General features: G+C 43.0%; 1 protein-coding gene across 1 annotated transcript in view; it reads left to right on the top strand.

The window, feature by feature from the left end:
• Nucleotides 1-15146, top strand: part of LOC138638119 (probable cation-transporting ATPase 13A5) — a 611270-nt gene that overhangs the window by 41964 nt on the left and 554160 nt on the right. Inside the window, exons 2-5 of the mRNA XM_069727143.1 lie at nucleotides 3890-4063; nucleotides 9414-9548; nucleotides 14314-14384; nucleotides 14467-14547. Of these exons, the coding sequence (XP_069583244.1) occupies nucleotides 3890-4063; nucleotides 9414-9548; nucleotides 14314-14384; nucleotides 14467-14547 (461 nt within the window). The remainder of the gene's footprint in view (nucleotides 1-3889; nucleotides 4064-9413; nucleotides 9549-14313; nucleotides 14385-14466; nucleotides 14548-15146) is intronic.

Here is a 15146-nt window from a genome sequence, read left to right as displayed (position 1 = left end):
TCCTCATCCCCAACCAGAACACAAAAAGGAAACCTGTCTGCCTCTGGGTGTGGCGATACCCTTCCAGGGTTCACTGGTTCCCTGCTAGGGAGCTCAGAACCTTTTCCCCACAAATCCCAAAACAAACAGAAATCCCGGCCAATAATTATAGGGTGCAACAAGTCCTGAACGACGCCGACTATGTGGGGCTCAATGCCACATGCCGTTTCAATGTCCACCCTGGCCATAGGGTAGTCCTTTGCATCACCATGTATGCACCGCACTCCGACCTTCTTTCTCGGGAGCAGGTGGAGAGGAAAAGTGGCCCTCACCAGGGTCACTAGGCTCCCCGAGTCTAACAGTGCCGTTACTGCTCGACCGTTCACCTTTATGGGACACGCTTGAGGTCCCTCGTTGGGCGGAGAGTTCACACTGCAGGCTGGATACGCATAGTATGAACAACGGCGTCCCATGCTGCAGTCCATCTGCTCAGTGGTCTCGGAACAATGGGCAGCTATATGTCCTGGCCCGTGTCACTTCCAACAAACAATATCACCCATAGGGACCTTGGGCACCACCTCCCCCGCCCTTTGTGACCTTGAACGCACCACCCCTTTTTGGGACTCGGCTCCCTTCTGGGACCCCCAGTACGGCATGGGCTGCCTCCCGAAGGAGCCTTCCAACCCTTGGTATCTCTCAACCAGTCCGATCAGCTCGTCGGCATTCTGGGGATCACCCTGGGCAACCAAAGACTGTATAGGCATCGGGAGGGAATGGACAAACCGATCCATCATCACCCGTTCTACCATCTGTGCAGGCGTAGAGGACTCTGGCTGCAGCCATTTCTGGACCAGGTGCAACAGATCAAACATTTGGGAATGAGGTGGTTTGTCCCGGTGATAGACCCAGCAGTGAACTCGCTGTGCCCTGACAGTCAGTGTCACCCCCAAACGTGCGAGAATCTCAACTTTCAATTTGTGATACTCTTTGGCATCCTGCAAGGTCAAATCATAGTACGCCTTCTGGGGTTCTCCCGTCAGGTATGGCGCCAGTACCTCTGCCCACTGCTCTGGCGGAAGTTTTTTCCTCTCAGCGACCCTCTCAAACACCGTCAGGAATGCCTCAACATCATCCCCGTGGGTCATTTTCTGCAATGCGCGTCTTCCGGACGTGGGTCTCATCAGCCAGACCTGGGGTTGGGGCGCTCGCCTTGCCCTGGATGGCGGTTGCCAGAAGCTGCATCTGCTGCTGATGCTCCTGCTGGCTCTGCCGTTGCTCCTGCTGGCTCTGTTGTATCTGCTGCTGGCTCTGTTGTATCTGCTGCTGGCTCTGTTGTATCTGCTGCATCAACAGCCTGTTGGTCTCTTTCTGCCTTTGCTCCTGCTGTGACTGCACCTGGACCAAGTGTTTCAGCAGGTCCTCCATTTTCTCCGGCAATGCTTGCTGGCTTGCAACAGACTTGACCCAGGACATTCAAAATAGACTTACGTCTCCGCTGGGAACGCTGCCCGCACGTCTACCACCAATTGTAGGGATTTCACTCACTCAGGTGCGACGGCTGAGACTCAGGAGGCACGTTCCTTGAAAAGTTCACAGGGTTTATTGCTTCATAAACCACATGGCGAAATAACAGAAAGGAAATAGCCTTTGGCTCAGGAAAGAAAAAAACAAGTGTGCAGTCCTTCCGGCTCAGTCCTGGAGCCTTGACACACTCAGGAGGGTTTCACCTCCACACATATCTACTGTGTAAAGCATTAGGCAGTCTTATATAGAGCTAACCACACCCAGTAACCCTTCACATGATTAGCCATGTGGTCTGACATCACCACAGGTCCTGAAACCTGTTATGTGCAAGAAAGAAATACTCCGGGCTACATTACAGCAACAAGGCACTTATGTGGCACATACCTCCCGTCGACCACACACCCGTTAGCCATGCTACAGCGGGGAGAGGGTTGGGGGATTACCAAAATTCTGTTCTATGAGTTATTGTAGGTCCTAATTAGATGACACCAAAAACAGTTAATTACGTTCTTGCAATGAATAAAAAAAACATGTTGTGATTAGTGATAAGCGAGTGTACTTGTTGCTTGGGTTTTCCCGAGCATGCTCGGGTGGTCTCTGAGCAGGTACGGACTGGGGCTGAAATTCAGCCCTGGCATTTCAAATCACACAGGCCCATGTTGTCCCCTTCCCCATGAACCAGATGGGATATATTACTAATATTATCCTGGATGTAGGAAAGGTAGATTTTCTACAAGACCAATCTTTCTAATGGTACCAGTGGCCTGCTGGGGTAAGTGATGGAACAGCAACTTTGTGCTCCATCACAACTCTAAACAGTATGGGGATCTTGAGAACCCCGATTCTGTTAACAACGTAGAAGACAAGGCAGCCCATGACCAGACAGGCCCTTCTGGCATTGGCCAGAATTGCCAAATGGCCAGTCCGGCCCTGTCTCTGAGTATTTGTTAGTGTTCGGAGATTTAGTTTTCATCGCCGCAGCTGAAAGATTTACAGCTACTAGCCGGCTTCAATACATGTGGGGGTTGCCTGGTTGCTAGGGAATCCCCACATGTATTCAAGTTGGCTAATAGCTGTAAATCATTCAGCTGCAGCGATAAAAACTAAATCTCTGAGAAGTCATAAATACTCGGAGATCACCCGAGCAATGAGTATATTCGCTCATCGCTAGTTGTAATAAACTTGCACAAAAAAGAAAGCTGAGGCCACTAAATAGGTGATCACCACACAATAAATAAATAGTCAAAAAAATTATTGAGTACAAAAGCGTGAGAACAACACAATTAAAAACATTTAAAACGTCACACATGTGACTAAGCAGATACAATCATAACCCATAATAGGGTACTACCCAAAACAAAGTGACACTAATGAAAACGTAAATGGTGCAAAGGTACAGGATACAAACAGCACACCACACCGATGATAGTGTGTATGGACAATCAAGAGCCGTGAGGCAATACAAATATATAAAAGATGCAATGTGCAGTCAAAAAAAATGACACAGTTGTATTGTATTTTGTATTAGACAAAAATCATTTCATTTTTGACAGGGTTCACTATAGGCAGGTATCCGGGACCGCGATGGGCACACGTTGTGCGCCCTCGTATTCAAATTATTTGTAGGGTGATGGGAGTTCAAGGATTTGTGCTGCCTGGGTGTATTCTCTCGATATGTTATCAAATGGTTTTGTTTTATTGATGACATTCTATGTTTTTGGACAGGCACTCTGGAAGAATGTCAGGCATTTATTGGACAATTGAATGCCAACTCTCTTAACATCCACTTAACGCACACTGTTCCCCTGTGTTCACCTATTTAGTGGCCTCAGCTTTCTTTTTTGTGCATGTACTGTGAAAATTTTGGTCCTGGATTGATCCCCCCAAACTATCGTCCTATGGTGCCCTCCACCCTTGATTGTTCTCATAGTTGTGATAAACTTGTAAAAAAAAGAAAATTGATTTGCCCATCTGAAAATGATCTACTGTATTCTACTACATTTTTACCTCTGACATTTAAAAGGATATGTATCATGGGCAAATCTGCTGAAATTTTTTCACCACTTTACCTGTGTGGATTTTATTGCTGGTTTGTTCTAAAGTAGATAGCGGAGCAGATGTTCAGGCAACCAATCAGACTTTAGTGCTAACTTTCAAGATGTCCTATGAGAGTTTAAAACTGCAACTTAATTATTCATTGTTGCCACTTTAGTTGTCTTTGCACCACTTTTGATAAATATCCTCTACATCTGTTCAACAAAAATGTAAAAAGTCCTTGAACTCTCATCACCCTGTTATGTGCATCATGATCTCTACTGCATACATATTGAATGTTTACTTTGTTTTTAAGAAATTTTTGAAAAATTTTAACTCTTCATTTTTCTAGGAACTGTTTGGTTATAAGAAACAAAGAGGGCGAACTTTTCTTTGCATTACCGGTTATATTTTTACTTTGGGGCTCCTTAAAATTATTTTCCATTGGAAACCGGAACTGGATGTCTGGTGTCACTGTGTCTCATGCAGCTTAACAGATGCCAATGTCATTCTTCTCAGAACCACTGTAAGTAATCATGATGGCGAACAATTTCAATACATTTTAGATTATAGGGTTTGACACATCAGATCTTAAATTTAAGAACTGCAGCAAAACAACTGTTAAACAGCTAATATTGATAAAACAGTGACTGCAGCTTTCCACTGCAGCCCATCTTACTGCCCCATTATGGGAAAATAGAGGATTATATGAATGACATGCAATACAAGAATGTCCCAAATCCACTGGAACTGCTGTGGCTCGCAAAAGAAGTTTCTTCTTTGTTATGGTCATATGCCCTGTTTAGACTGTGATTACATGGATGAGTCCACCGCTATAATATTAAATTAGCTCTGCATAAAAGATGTTGCTGACAAAATTTGTTTTAGATCTTGGTTGTCAGGCAAACTACCTCCCTCACTTAAACGGGGCTGAGCTGCTTTACCCGACACAGTCCACTGACAAATGTGGCTCTGTTTCTGAAAAAAAACCAAACAAACAGTTTTTCCTTCATCTCAGGCAATCTCTTTAAAGCGAACTTGTGAGCAGGATTTTGCTAAGTAAACTACAAATATTGTCATGTTGCTGCTGTTTTATTGATTGAAATGATACATGTAGTTCTTATGCAATCAGTGTTAGATTGTTTTCAGTTAGTGAAAGTTTTCAGTTAGCGATTTTCTCGTGCTCTGGGGCGTGACTGTAGGCAGAGTCTTATCTTCCTGCTCTAAGCCAGAGAAACCAAGGAAAGATCTGTCCACAGTCACCCCCAAAGCACAACTATGTTCTTCGTCATAGGGACAGAGAGACAGACTGTTTGTGCTTGTGGGTGGCCTCTGGGCAGGTCTATTCTTGGCTTCTCTGGCCTAGAGCAGGAATATGAGACTCTGCCTACAGTACCACCCTGGAGCAGGGGCATCTCATTAACTGAAAACTTCTAACACTGATTACACAATAACCACAAGACGGGTTTCTTCACCTCTGGTATAATTTTATTCAGTATAAGAGCAAAAACATGGCAATGTCTGCAGCTTACCTAGCGAAACCTTTCTGACAGGTTCGCTTTAAAATAGCAAAAAACTTAAAAATAGCACAAAAACTGATATGTATAATTTCATTTTTGCTAGTTGAATTGACTGAAGTTTTATCATCTGCGCTGCTAAATATAAGAAGGAGGTACATGACTACCATTCCCCATGACATTTAACTGGTTCATGAAGGTCTGCTGCTACTCAGTATGACTGGCCATTGCTCCATGCTCAGGAGCCCTAATTGTGGGGCCCTCAGTGATCAGCATGTTATCGCCTGTCCTGTGGAAAAAGTGATAACTTAAGTCAAGAATAACAGTTAATGCCTTGTTCACACAATGTGTTCTCAATTAATTTTTTTGCCACGATTTTCTGTTCATACTGAAATCATAGCATTAACACCTTGTTTTTGGAAAACCAAAGCCAAATAATACATTAGGAATGTGAATACAACTTTAACCTCTGTAGTATTCTCCAAAGAATTTGGTATGTTTATTATAACAGTAAGAAACAAGTATTTCTATACTTTTTATAATAACTGCTTATTTTTCATTAAAGAAGCTCTCCCATCAAACAAAGTTTTTATCCTCTTAATAGAGAAGTAGAGCTATAGAGTTTAAAGGAAAGCTGTCACCCCTAAACGCGAAGATGAGCTAAGCCCATTGGCATCAGGGGCTTATCTACAGCATTCTGTAATGCTGTAGATAAACCCCCGATTTATCCTGAAAGATGAGAAAAAGAGGTTAGATTATACTCACCTGGGGCGGTCCGATCCGATGAGCGTCGCGGTCTGGTCCAGGGCCTCCCATCTTCATAGGATGACGTCCTCTTCTTGTCTTCACGCTGCGGCTCCGGCACAGGCATACTTTGTCTGCCCTGTTGAGGGCAGAGCAAAATACTGCAGTGCGCAGGTGCCAGGCCTCTCTGACTTTTCCCGCCGCTTGCGCACTGCAGTACTTTGCTCTGCCCTCAACAGGGCAGACAAAGTACGCCTGCACCGGAGCCGCAGCATGAATACAAGAAGAGGATGTCATCATAAGAAGATGGGAGGCCCTGGACCAGACCGCGACGTTCATCGGACCGCCCCAGGTGAGTATAATCTAACCTCTTTTTCTCATCTTTCAGGATACATCAGGGGCTTATCTACAGCAGTACAGAATGCTGTAGATAAGCCAGTGGGTTTAGCTCATCTTTGATTTTGGGGGTGACAGGTTCCCTTTAAGTCCTCTTTTTCACTGAAGAAGCAATTTGCATATCTTCTTAATACATTTCAATCATCATATTACATGGCAAGGTGTGCTTACAATTGCTCCTGTTGCCTTTTTACCCAGTTATTTCTTCTCTTTTCTCTGCTTTATGTAGAAACAGAAAATATCCTTTCCTTGCATGAATCATTCCCCTGCTTCATCCCCCGACCCAGTTATTTCATTCCTCTTCACTGCCAGGGACTTTTGCAGTGACTTATGACTCATATAGAGAAAATGTAATTCCTGTTCCTAAAGAGCATAGAAGGATTCAGCTAATCTGTTTTAAATCACGTGATGACATAGACTTAGGCTATGTGCACACGTTCAGGTTTTTCGCATTTTTTTCAGCATTTTTTCACGGTAAGAACACTATAAAAACTCATTAAATATGCATACATTATGCATCCTATCATTTAGAATGCATTCTGCATGTTTTGTGCACATGATACGTTTTTTTTCCACAAAAAAAGCATCGCGGTAAAAAAAGCAGCATGTTCATTAATTTTGTGGATTTTCTGCGTTTTTCCCGCTATTCTATGCATTTGGGAAAAAACACATAAAAAGCGCACCAAAAACGCATCAAAAACGCATCAAAAACGCATGAATAATGCGGTAAAATCGCAGTAAAAACGCATGCGGATTTCTGACAGAAATGTCCGGTTTTTGTCAGGAAAATTTCTGCAAGAAATCCTGACATGTGCACATAACCCAAATGGCAGGGCCAGTTTTAAACAAAGTGGGGCCCTGGGCAAAAGTTTAAAGCCGGGCACCAAATGCTCACATATTGCACCATCACACAGAAACATTTCTGTTGTATTTACATGCGCTGATTTCAGGCCTGTAAACAAGCATGATCGATAATATTGAAGTCGTTCAACGCTTGTTTCCCGGCCTCTTTACTCTGGCTGAGGAAGAATGATTGGTACAGATAGTCCTCAATACAGTATAATGCAACTCCCAAATAGTATATATAGTATAATGCGCACCCAATGGTCCATGACAGAATATAATGCAGCCCCCTCAAAGTATAATGAAGCCCCCTCAGAGTATAATGCAGCCCTCCCACACACAGTATAATGCAGCCACACACAGTATAATGCAGCCCCCTGCATATAGTATAATGCAGCCCCCTGCATATAGTATAATGCAGCCCCCTCAGAGTATAAATCAGCCCCTCAGAGTATATTGCAGCCCCACACACACAGTGTAATCAGTGTAATGCAGCTCCCCCACACACAGTATATTTCAGCCCCCCCACAAACACACGCATACAGTATAGTGCAACCCCATACAGACACACAATATAATGCAGCCCCCACACATATGGTATAATGCAGCCCCCACTCACAGTGTAATGCAGCCCCCACACACAGTATAGTGCAGTTCCCCCACACACAGCATAATGCAGCCTCCCACACACAGTATAGTGTAGTACCCTAACACACAGTATAATGCAACCCTCCACACACACACAGTATAGTGCAGTCCCCCCACACACAGCATACTGCAGTAGCCACACACACATATACTATAATGCAGATGCACACACTATAATGCATATACAGACAATACTTACCTCTCCTCATTCCCCCACTGCTCTGTCTTCTGCAGAGCGTCTCAGCTCTACTGCTGGTAAATGCTGACTCAGAGGCAGAGGGGTAGCGATGGGAGAGGGAGCGTCATTTGATGTGCTCTCCTCGATCACTGCTTTCAACTATATCGGCTGTTATGATTAGGCAATTCAGTACCACAGTGAACATAGAGGTCAGAGCACATACAGTGATCTGACAATAATCCAAAAACATAGAACGAGCTCTGAGACGTGGGAACTCTGTTGACCGCAATCCCTAATCCTATCCAACAACACTAGAGGCAGCCGTGGATTGCGCCTAACGCTACCTATGCAACTCGGCACAGCCTGAGAAACTAGCTAGCCTGAAGATAGAAAATAAGCCTACCTTGCCTCAGAGAAATACCCCAAAGGAAAAGGCAGCCCCCCACATATAATGACTGTGAGTAAGATGAAAAGACAAACGTAGAGATGAAATAGATTTAGCAAAGTGAGGCCCGACTTTCTGAACAGAGCGAGGATAGGAAAGGTAACTTTGCGGTCAACACAAAACCCTAAAAACCACGCAAAGGGGGCAAAAAGACCCTCCGTACCGAACTAACGGCACGGAGGTACACCCTCTGCGTCCCAGAGCTTCCAGCAAACAAATAGATAAGCTGGACAGAAGAAAAGCAAACAAAATAGCAAAGGAAAACTTAGCTATGCAGAGCAGCAGGCACAGGAACGATCCAGGAGGAAAACAAGTCCAATACTGGAACGTTGACAGGAAGCCAGGATCAAAGCACTAGGTGGAGTTAAGTAGAGCAGCACCTAACGACCTCACCACATCACCTGAGGGAGGAAACTCAGAAGCCGCAGTACCACTTCCCTCCACCAACGGAAGCTTACAGAGAGAATCAGCCGAAGTACCACTTGTGACCACAGGAGGGAGCTCTGCCACAGAATTCACAACAATCGGCATCTATGATGCCGATAAGTTGAATAAATGATGCAGGGGGGCAACGTCGGGCCCCTCTTACTCATGGGCCCCATAGAGGCCACGTGGTGTGTGCCGTTATTTAACAGCACACCATTGGCTGAGGGCTCCTGGAGGAGCAGGGGCCCTAGGCAGCTGCCTGGTCTGCCTGCCCCCAACCTCGGCCCTGCCTAATGGATAACTGAAGAAATACTGTAACTGGCTAGAAAGGCAAAAGCAATTGTAAAGTACAAAGTGCTATATTATATGATGATTACTATACATTAAGAGGATAAAAATGTTGATGGGAGTGCTTCTTTAATTCACAAAACATCCACTGGTACCAATTTCTTTACATCATCTGTTATTTTTACCTGCATTTTACAGCTTACATATAGATATAATACATATATAATGGTGCTGAGAGTGTTGTTCAACACTGAGGACTCTCAATTCTAAATATTGTTCAACACTGATAATTTTCATTAAACCCCCCCCATGCTTCCTCCTATTACCATGTTTTTTAGCTGCAACAATGTTACGAGTTTTTTGTGTTTTTTTTTGTTTTAAAATGATTCAGGATGAATTTAAGAAATACATTAAGAAGGATGTAAAATGTATCCATTCAGATCCTTCACGTGTTATGGATAATGTTGAAACTTCATCGATGGAGCCAGCGGACCTTCATAAGTTATTATTGAGCCCTAAAAGCAAGGTAAGTTGTAAAAACAGTATACTGTAATACAGGAAAGGTATGCAGTATATCGTTGTACTATGTTAGCCAGTAGATTAAAAAATATTTAGATCTGAGAGTTCTCAGTGGTTAACACCTCTTAATGGGTAACTGAAAAGATGATAACAAATTGCAAGCTTTTAAGACTACTCAAGTATCTTCATCAGGCCTTGAATAACACAAAATCTGAATAATAACATATTTATACACAACAGCACACAGATAATGCAATAGATAAGACAAGTGATGTGAAGAAGAAGTATCACTATGGGAGAGGGATAAACAATTGTGGCCGTAAATATTGGAACAGTTCATAGATAAGGATATAGAAAGACATAAATCTATATCATCTAAGTAATTTGCTCCTCAGACCTTGTGGGGGCATCACAACACAGAACCAGACCCCAATCAGAGAATAATAAAACTGCCACACTTCTTATTTATGAACTGCTCTAATATTTGCAGCCACAAATGTTTATCTCTCTCCCATAATGATAGTTCTGCTTCATGTCATTTGTCTTACCTATTGCATTATTTCTGCACCCTGTTTTGTATAAATATGTGATTCTTCAGATTTCGTATTAGTCTATGCCTGATGAAGAGACCTGAGTAGTCTCAAAAGCTTGCAATTTGTTACCATCTTTTCAGTTAGCCATTAACCCCTTATCGCTCGGAGCATTTTTCAGTTTAGCGTTTTCATTTTTCGCTCTCCTCCTTCCCAGAGCCATAATTTTTACATTTTGTGCAATTTTCCGTTACCCGTAACGTCTCCATTTTTCGTGATCTTGGGTTGGGTGAGGGCTTATTTTTTTCAAGCCAAGCTGACATTTTTAATGATACCATTTTGGTGCAGATAAATTCTTTTGATCACCTATTATTGCATTTTAATGCAATGTCGCAGCGACCAAAAAAAGTAATTCTGGCGTTTAGCGATCAGGTTCATTCTTTTCTTATTGAAAGATCGGGCGATTCTTAATGCGGCACTATCAAATATGTGTATGGTTTGGTTTTTTATTGTTTTATTTTGAATGGGGCAAAAGGGGGGTGATTTGAACTTTTATATATATATTTTTTATATATTTTTAAAAACATTTTGTTTTACTTTTGTCATGCTTCAATAGCCTCCATGGGAGGCTAGAAGCTGGCATTGCCTGATCGGCTCTGCTACATAGGGGCGATGCTCAGATCAGCCTGACCGCTGTCCATTGGGGAAGCTGTTTGTTCCTGATAGATGGACAAGTAAGGTAATTTCTGAGGTTCATTATTCAGTGTTGGCTGGCCATCCTGGGAATTTTGGTACCAGAGATTTGGTTGCTAGGTCCTTTTGGTGGCCTTCCTTGTCGCGCGATGTGCGTGCTTTTGTGCAGTCCTGTGGGACTTGCGCCCGGGCCAAGCCTTGCTGTTCCCGCGCTAGTGGGTTGCTTTTGCCTTTGCCGGTCCCTGAGCGGCCCTGGATGCATATTTCCATGGATTTTATTTCGGATCTTCCTGTTTCCCAGAAGATGTCTGTTATCTGGGTTGTTTGTGACCGGTTCTCTAAAATGGTCCATCTGGTACCTTTGCCTAAGTTGCCTTCCTCCTCAGATTTGGTTCCATTGTTTTTTCAGCATGTGGTTCGTTTGCATGGCATTCCAGAGAATATTGTGTCTGACAGAGGTTCTCAGTTTGTCTCTAGGTTTTGGCGGGCCTTTTGTGCTAGGATGGGCATTGATTTGTCTTTTTCTTCGGCGTTTCATCCTCAGACTAATGGCCAAACTGAGCGAACTAATCAGACCTTGGAAACCTATTTGAGATGCTTTGTGTCTGCTGATCAAGATGATTGGGTGGCTTTCTTGCCGTTGGCCGAGTTTGCCCTTAATAATAGGGCAAGTTCGGCTACTTTAGTTTCACATTTCTTTTGTAATTTTGGCTTTCATCCTTGTTTTTCTTCGGGGCAGGTTGAGCCTTCTGATTGTCCTGGTGTGGATTCTGTGGTGGACAGGCTGCAGCAGATTTGGACTCATGTGGTGGACAATTTGACGTTGTTTCAGGAAAAGGCTCAACGCTTTGCTAACCGCCGTCGGTGTGTTGGTCCCCGACTTCGTGTGGGGGATTTGGTTTGGTTGTCTTCTCGTCATGTTCCTATGAAGATTTCTTCCCCTAAGTTTAAGCCTCGGTTTATTGGTCCTTATAAGATTTCTCAAAATTATCAATCCTGTGTCTTTTCGTTTGGCTCTTCCAGCCTCTTTTGCCATTCATAATGTTTTCCATAGATCTTTGTTGCGGAGATATGTGGTGCCCGTTGTTCCCTCGGTTGATACTCCTGCCTCGGTGTTGGTTGAGGGAGAGTTGGAATATGAGGTTGAGAAAATTTTGGATTCTCGTTTTTCGAGGCGGAGGCTTCAGTATCTTGTCAAGTGGAAGGGTTATGGCCAGGAGGATAATTCTTGGGTTGTTGCCTCCTATGTCCATGCCGCCGATTTGGTTCGTGCTTTTCACTTGGCTCGTCCTGATCAGCCTGGGGGCTCTGGTGAAGGTTCGGAGACCCCTCCTCAAGGGGGGGTACTGTTGTGAATTCCGCTCTTGGGCTCCCTCTTGTGATTTTAAGTGGTATGGCTGCTCCTTGGATTTAGCAGTCTGCAGCTGCTTCCACTGATTGTCTTTCTGCTCGGCTATTTATGCCTGGCTTTTCCCTTCAGCCAGTGCCACTTGTCAATGGTTCCTGGTTGGATTCACATCTCTCTTGGATTTCCCTGATATCCTGACCAGTCCTGCAAAGTTAAGTCCTTGCTTTGCTCTTTTCTGTCCACATGTTGTGGACTTATTCGTTCTGTGCATTCTATGTTTTGTCCAGCTTGTTAGTATGGATTAATTCAGTTAAGCTGGAAGCTCTGGGAAGCAGATTTACCCTCCACACCTTTAGTCAGGTGTGGAGATTTTTGTAAACTCTGTGTGGATTTTTGTAGTTTTTAATACTGACCGCACAGTAATCTATCCTGTCTTATCTATCTAGCTAGACTGACCTCCTGTGCTACATCCTGGTTTCATTCTGTGTATGTCTTTTCCCTCTCTACTCACAGTCATTACTTGTGGGGGGCTATCTATCTTTTGGGGTTTTCTCTGAGGCAAGATAGTTTTCCTGTTTCTATCTTTAGGGGTAGTTAGATCTCAGGCTGTGATGAGGTGCCTAGGGAGAGACAGGAGCATCCCACGGCTACTTCTAGTGTTGTGTTGAGCTTAGGGACTGCGGTCAGTACAGGTACCACCTCCTTCTGAGCTCGTCCCATGTTGCTCCTAAACCACCAGTTCATAACAGGGGTCAATGGTGCACGCATTTCCGGCCGGAAGCGCTTGTTAAATGTCGCTGGCAGAGTTTGACAGTGGCATTTAACTAGTTAATAGGAGCAGGCGGATTGCAATTCTGCCAGCGCCTTTTGCAGGCACATGTCAGCTGTTCAAAACAGGTGACATGTCCTGGCTTTGATGTGGTCTCACCGCCGGAGCCCACATCAAAGTGGGGGCTCTGCCATCGAACGTACTATTCCGTCCGATGGCAGAAAGGGGTTAAAAGGTATCAACAACTGAGGACTCGCAAATCTAAATATTTTTCTATCTACTGGCTAACACGGTATCTTTGTTTGAATGTTTTATTTTCAGTCCTTAAAGTGGAGTAAAAGTGTGACACCATTGTTCTCAGCAGTGACCTGGGATGTCAGAGATACTTCCAGGGGTCTTCCCCTTTCCCATGCTGTTCCCCTTCCACTCTGCACTTTTTCTATTGGTTTCAACATTTTCATTGCCCCAGACATTCTTGTAGGGTCTTCCAGAAAAATTCTCAAATTTCCCATTGACTCCCATTATAGCCGTTACTCAAAATGAGCATTGGAGCAATAGGAATGGCTTGGTTTGATGAAGAGATCAGATGAAGAGATCTGAATGGTCTCGAAAGCTGCAATTTGTTACCATCTTTTCAGTTAGCCATTAAAAGGTGTCAACCACTGAGGACTCTAAGATCTAAATGTTTTTCTATACTGTAATATAAATTAAACAAACCAAAGTATCACAACTATATATCAATTGTGCTTTTTTACATAGTCTACACATTAAAGAGGACCTGTCATTTACTAAAAAAATTGAGATTAATGCCTTATAAAAATCAGTGAATACCTCTGATTCTGCCACTCTTTTCCGTTTGGCAGTGCATTACTCCATTGTACAGATATTCACATTCATTTCTTTGGTGTACAATATGTGAAAGCTATGTTCAACTAGGTGTTTTTCAGTCTTCTTTGGGAGCGTGCATTTTCACCCATTTCTCCCAGATGCTGCCAATCTCAATTCAGCAGTATCTGAGACTGCTTGACTACAAGATCAGCTGCCAAGCTGTGATTGACAGCAACTGGGAGGGATGAAGCAGTTGCCAACAGAGAAGATTCTGCAGAAACACCAGGTTGAACTAGCAACAGATATTTCACATACTGTGCTTCAAAAGCAATAAATGTGAAAATCTTTGCAATACCGTAGCGCAGTGCATAACAGAAAAAAAGCAGCAGAATCATGAAAGCTCATGCATTTTTACAAGGTATGTATTTCAATTTTTTGAGCAAGTGACAGGCGTCCTTTCAAAAAAGGAATTATGTTTTACTTCCATAAATGAGTTGTAAAAATTTTAGAAATCTGAAGAGCATTAAGATAATCTTGGCTCTGTATGTAAAAAATGAATCCAGATGATTGTTTCAGAGTCCAGAATTTGTCTCTGAATTTGCAGGTTCGATACATAAGAGTACAGAAGACTCGCTATGTATGGAATCCATTAGAAGGCCTGTTTAAGAAAATTGGGTGAGTGTGGTGTATTAATTTGTTATATAGTATTCTTCAATTACTGCTGTGGAAATTGTAATTTGTATATTTCTGCTTTAAGGGTTTTGGAGGAGAACCAATCATGCTCTGATATACATACAACATATGGACTTGGTTTAAGTAGTGAAGAACAAAAAAACAGGTACTAAGATTAATAATTGTAGAATTCATTATTTGATTTCTGATACACTTCAATCTCCCTAAACCAAACTCAACAACACTTATACAGCTGAGGTCAGTTTTAGGCTATCACACTGGATTCCAGGAAACAGATGAGCTTCCATATTTGTTGCTGTTGGAAATAATTGACGATTAATTGAACCAACGGTGGAGAATCAATGGTATCTTCCATCTGAGCACTGTACAATGTGTCCAGTTCACATTTTAATGTGTACTTACACTGACTCACACATTCTTCTATGCAACATTGAATTTTTCTGCGACACACAATAGAGCTGGCAAGAAACTTGAAATGCAAACTGTCTGTAAGGTCAGGGAGTTGCATTTTTGATACAGAGTGAATTTAGATGTGGACCAGATATATTGATGACAAATGTATCATCTGTAAAGGTATATATAAGAGTTTTGTTCATTATGTGGATAGCCGAAATAAGAAGTAAATAGGTCTTTAGGGTAATGATGAATAGAAAATACTGCACTATAAGGGATCTACTCGAAGCTGGTTGCTTGGATAACCAAATGTATATGTGAATGCATATTCACAAGTGTAATTCATATTAA

This window comes from Ranitomeya imitator, chromosome 5, assembly GCF_032444005.1.
Source record: "Ranitomeya imitator isolate aRanImi1 chromosome 5, aRanImi1.pri, whole genome shotgun sequence".
Classification (NCBI taxonomy): Eukaryota; Metazoa; Chordata; class Amphibia; order Anura; family Dendrobatidae; genus Ranitomeya; species Ranitomeya imitator.
Note: the sequence above shows the minus strand (reverse complement) of the source record. Positions and strands in the feature narration are given on the sequence as shown.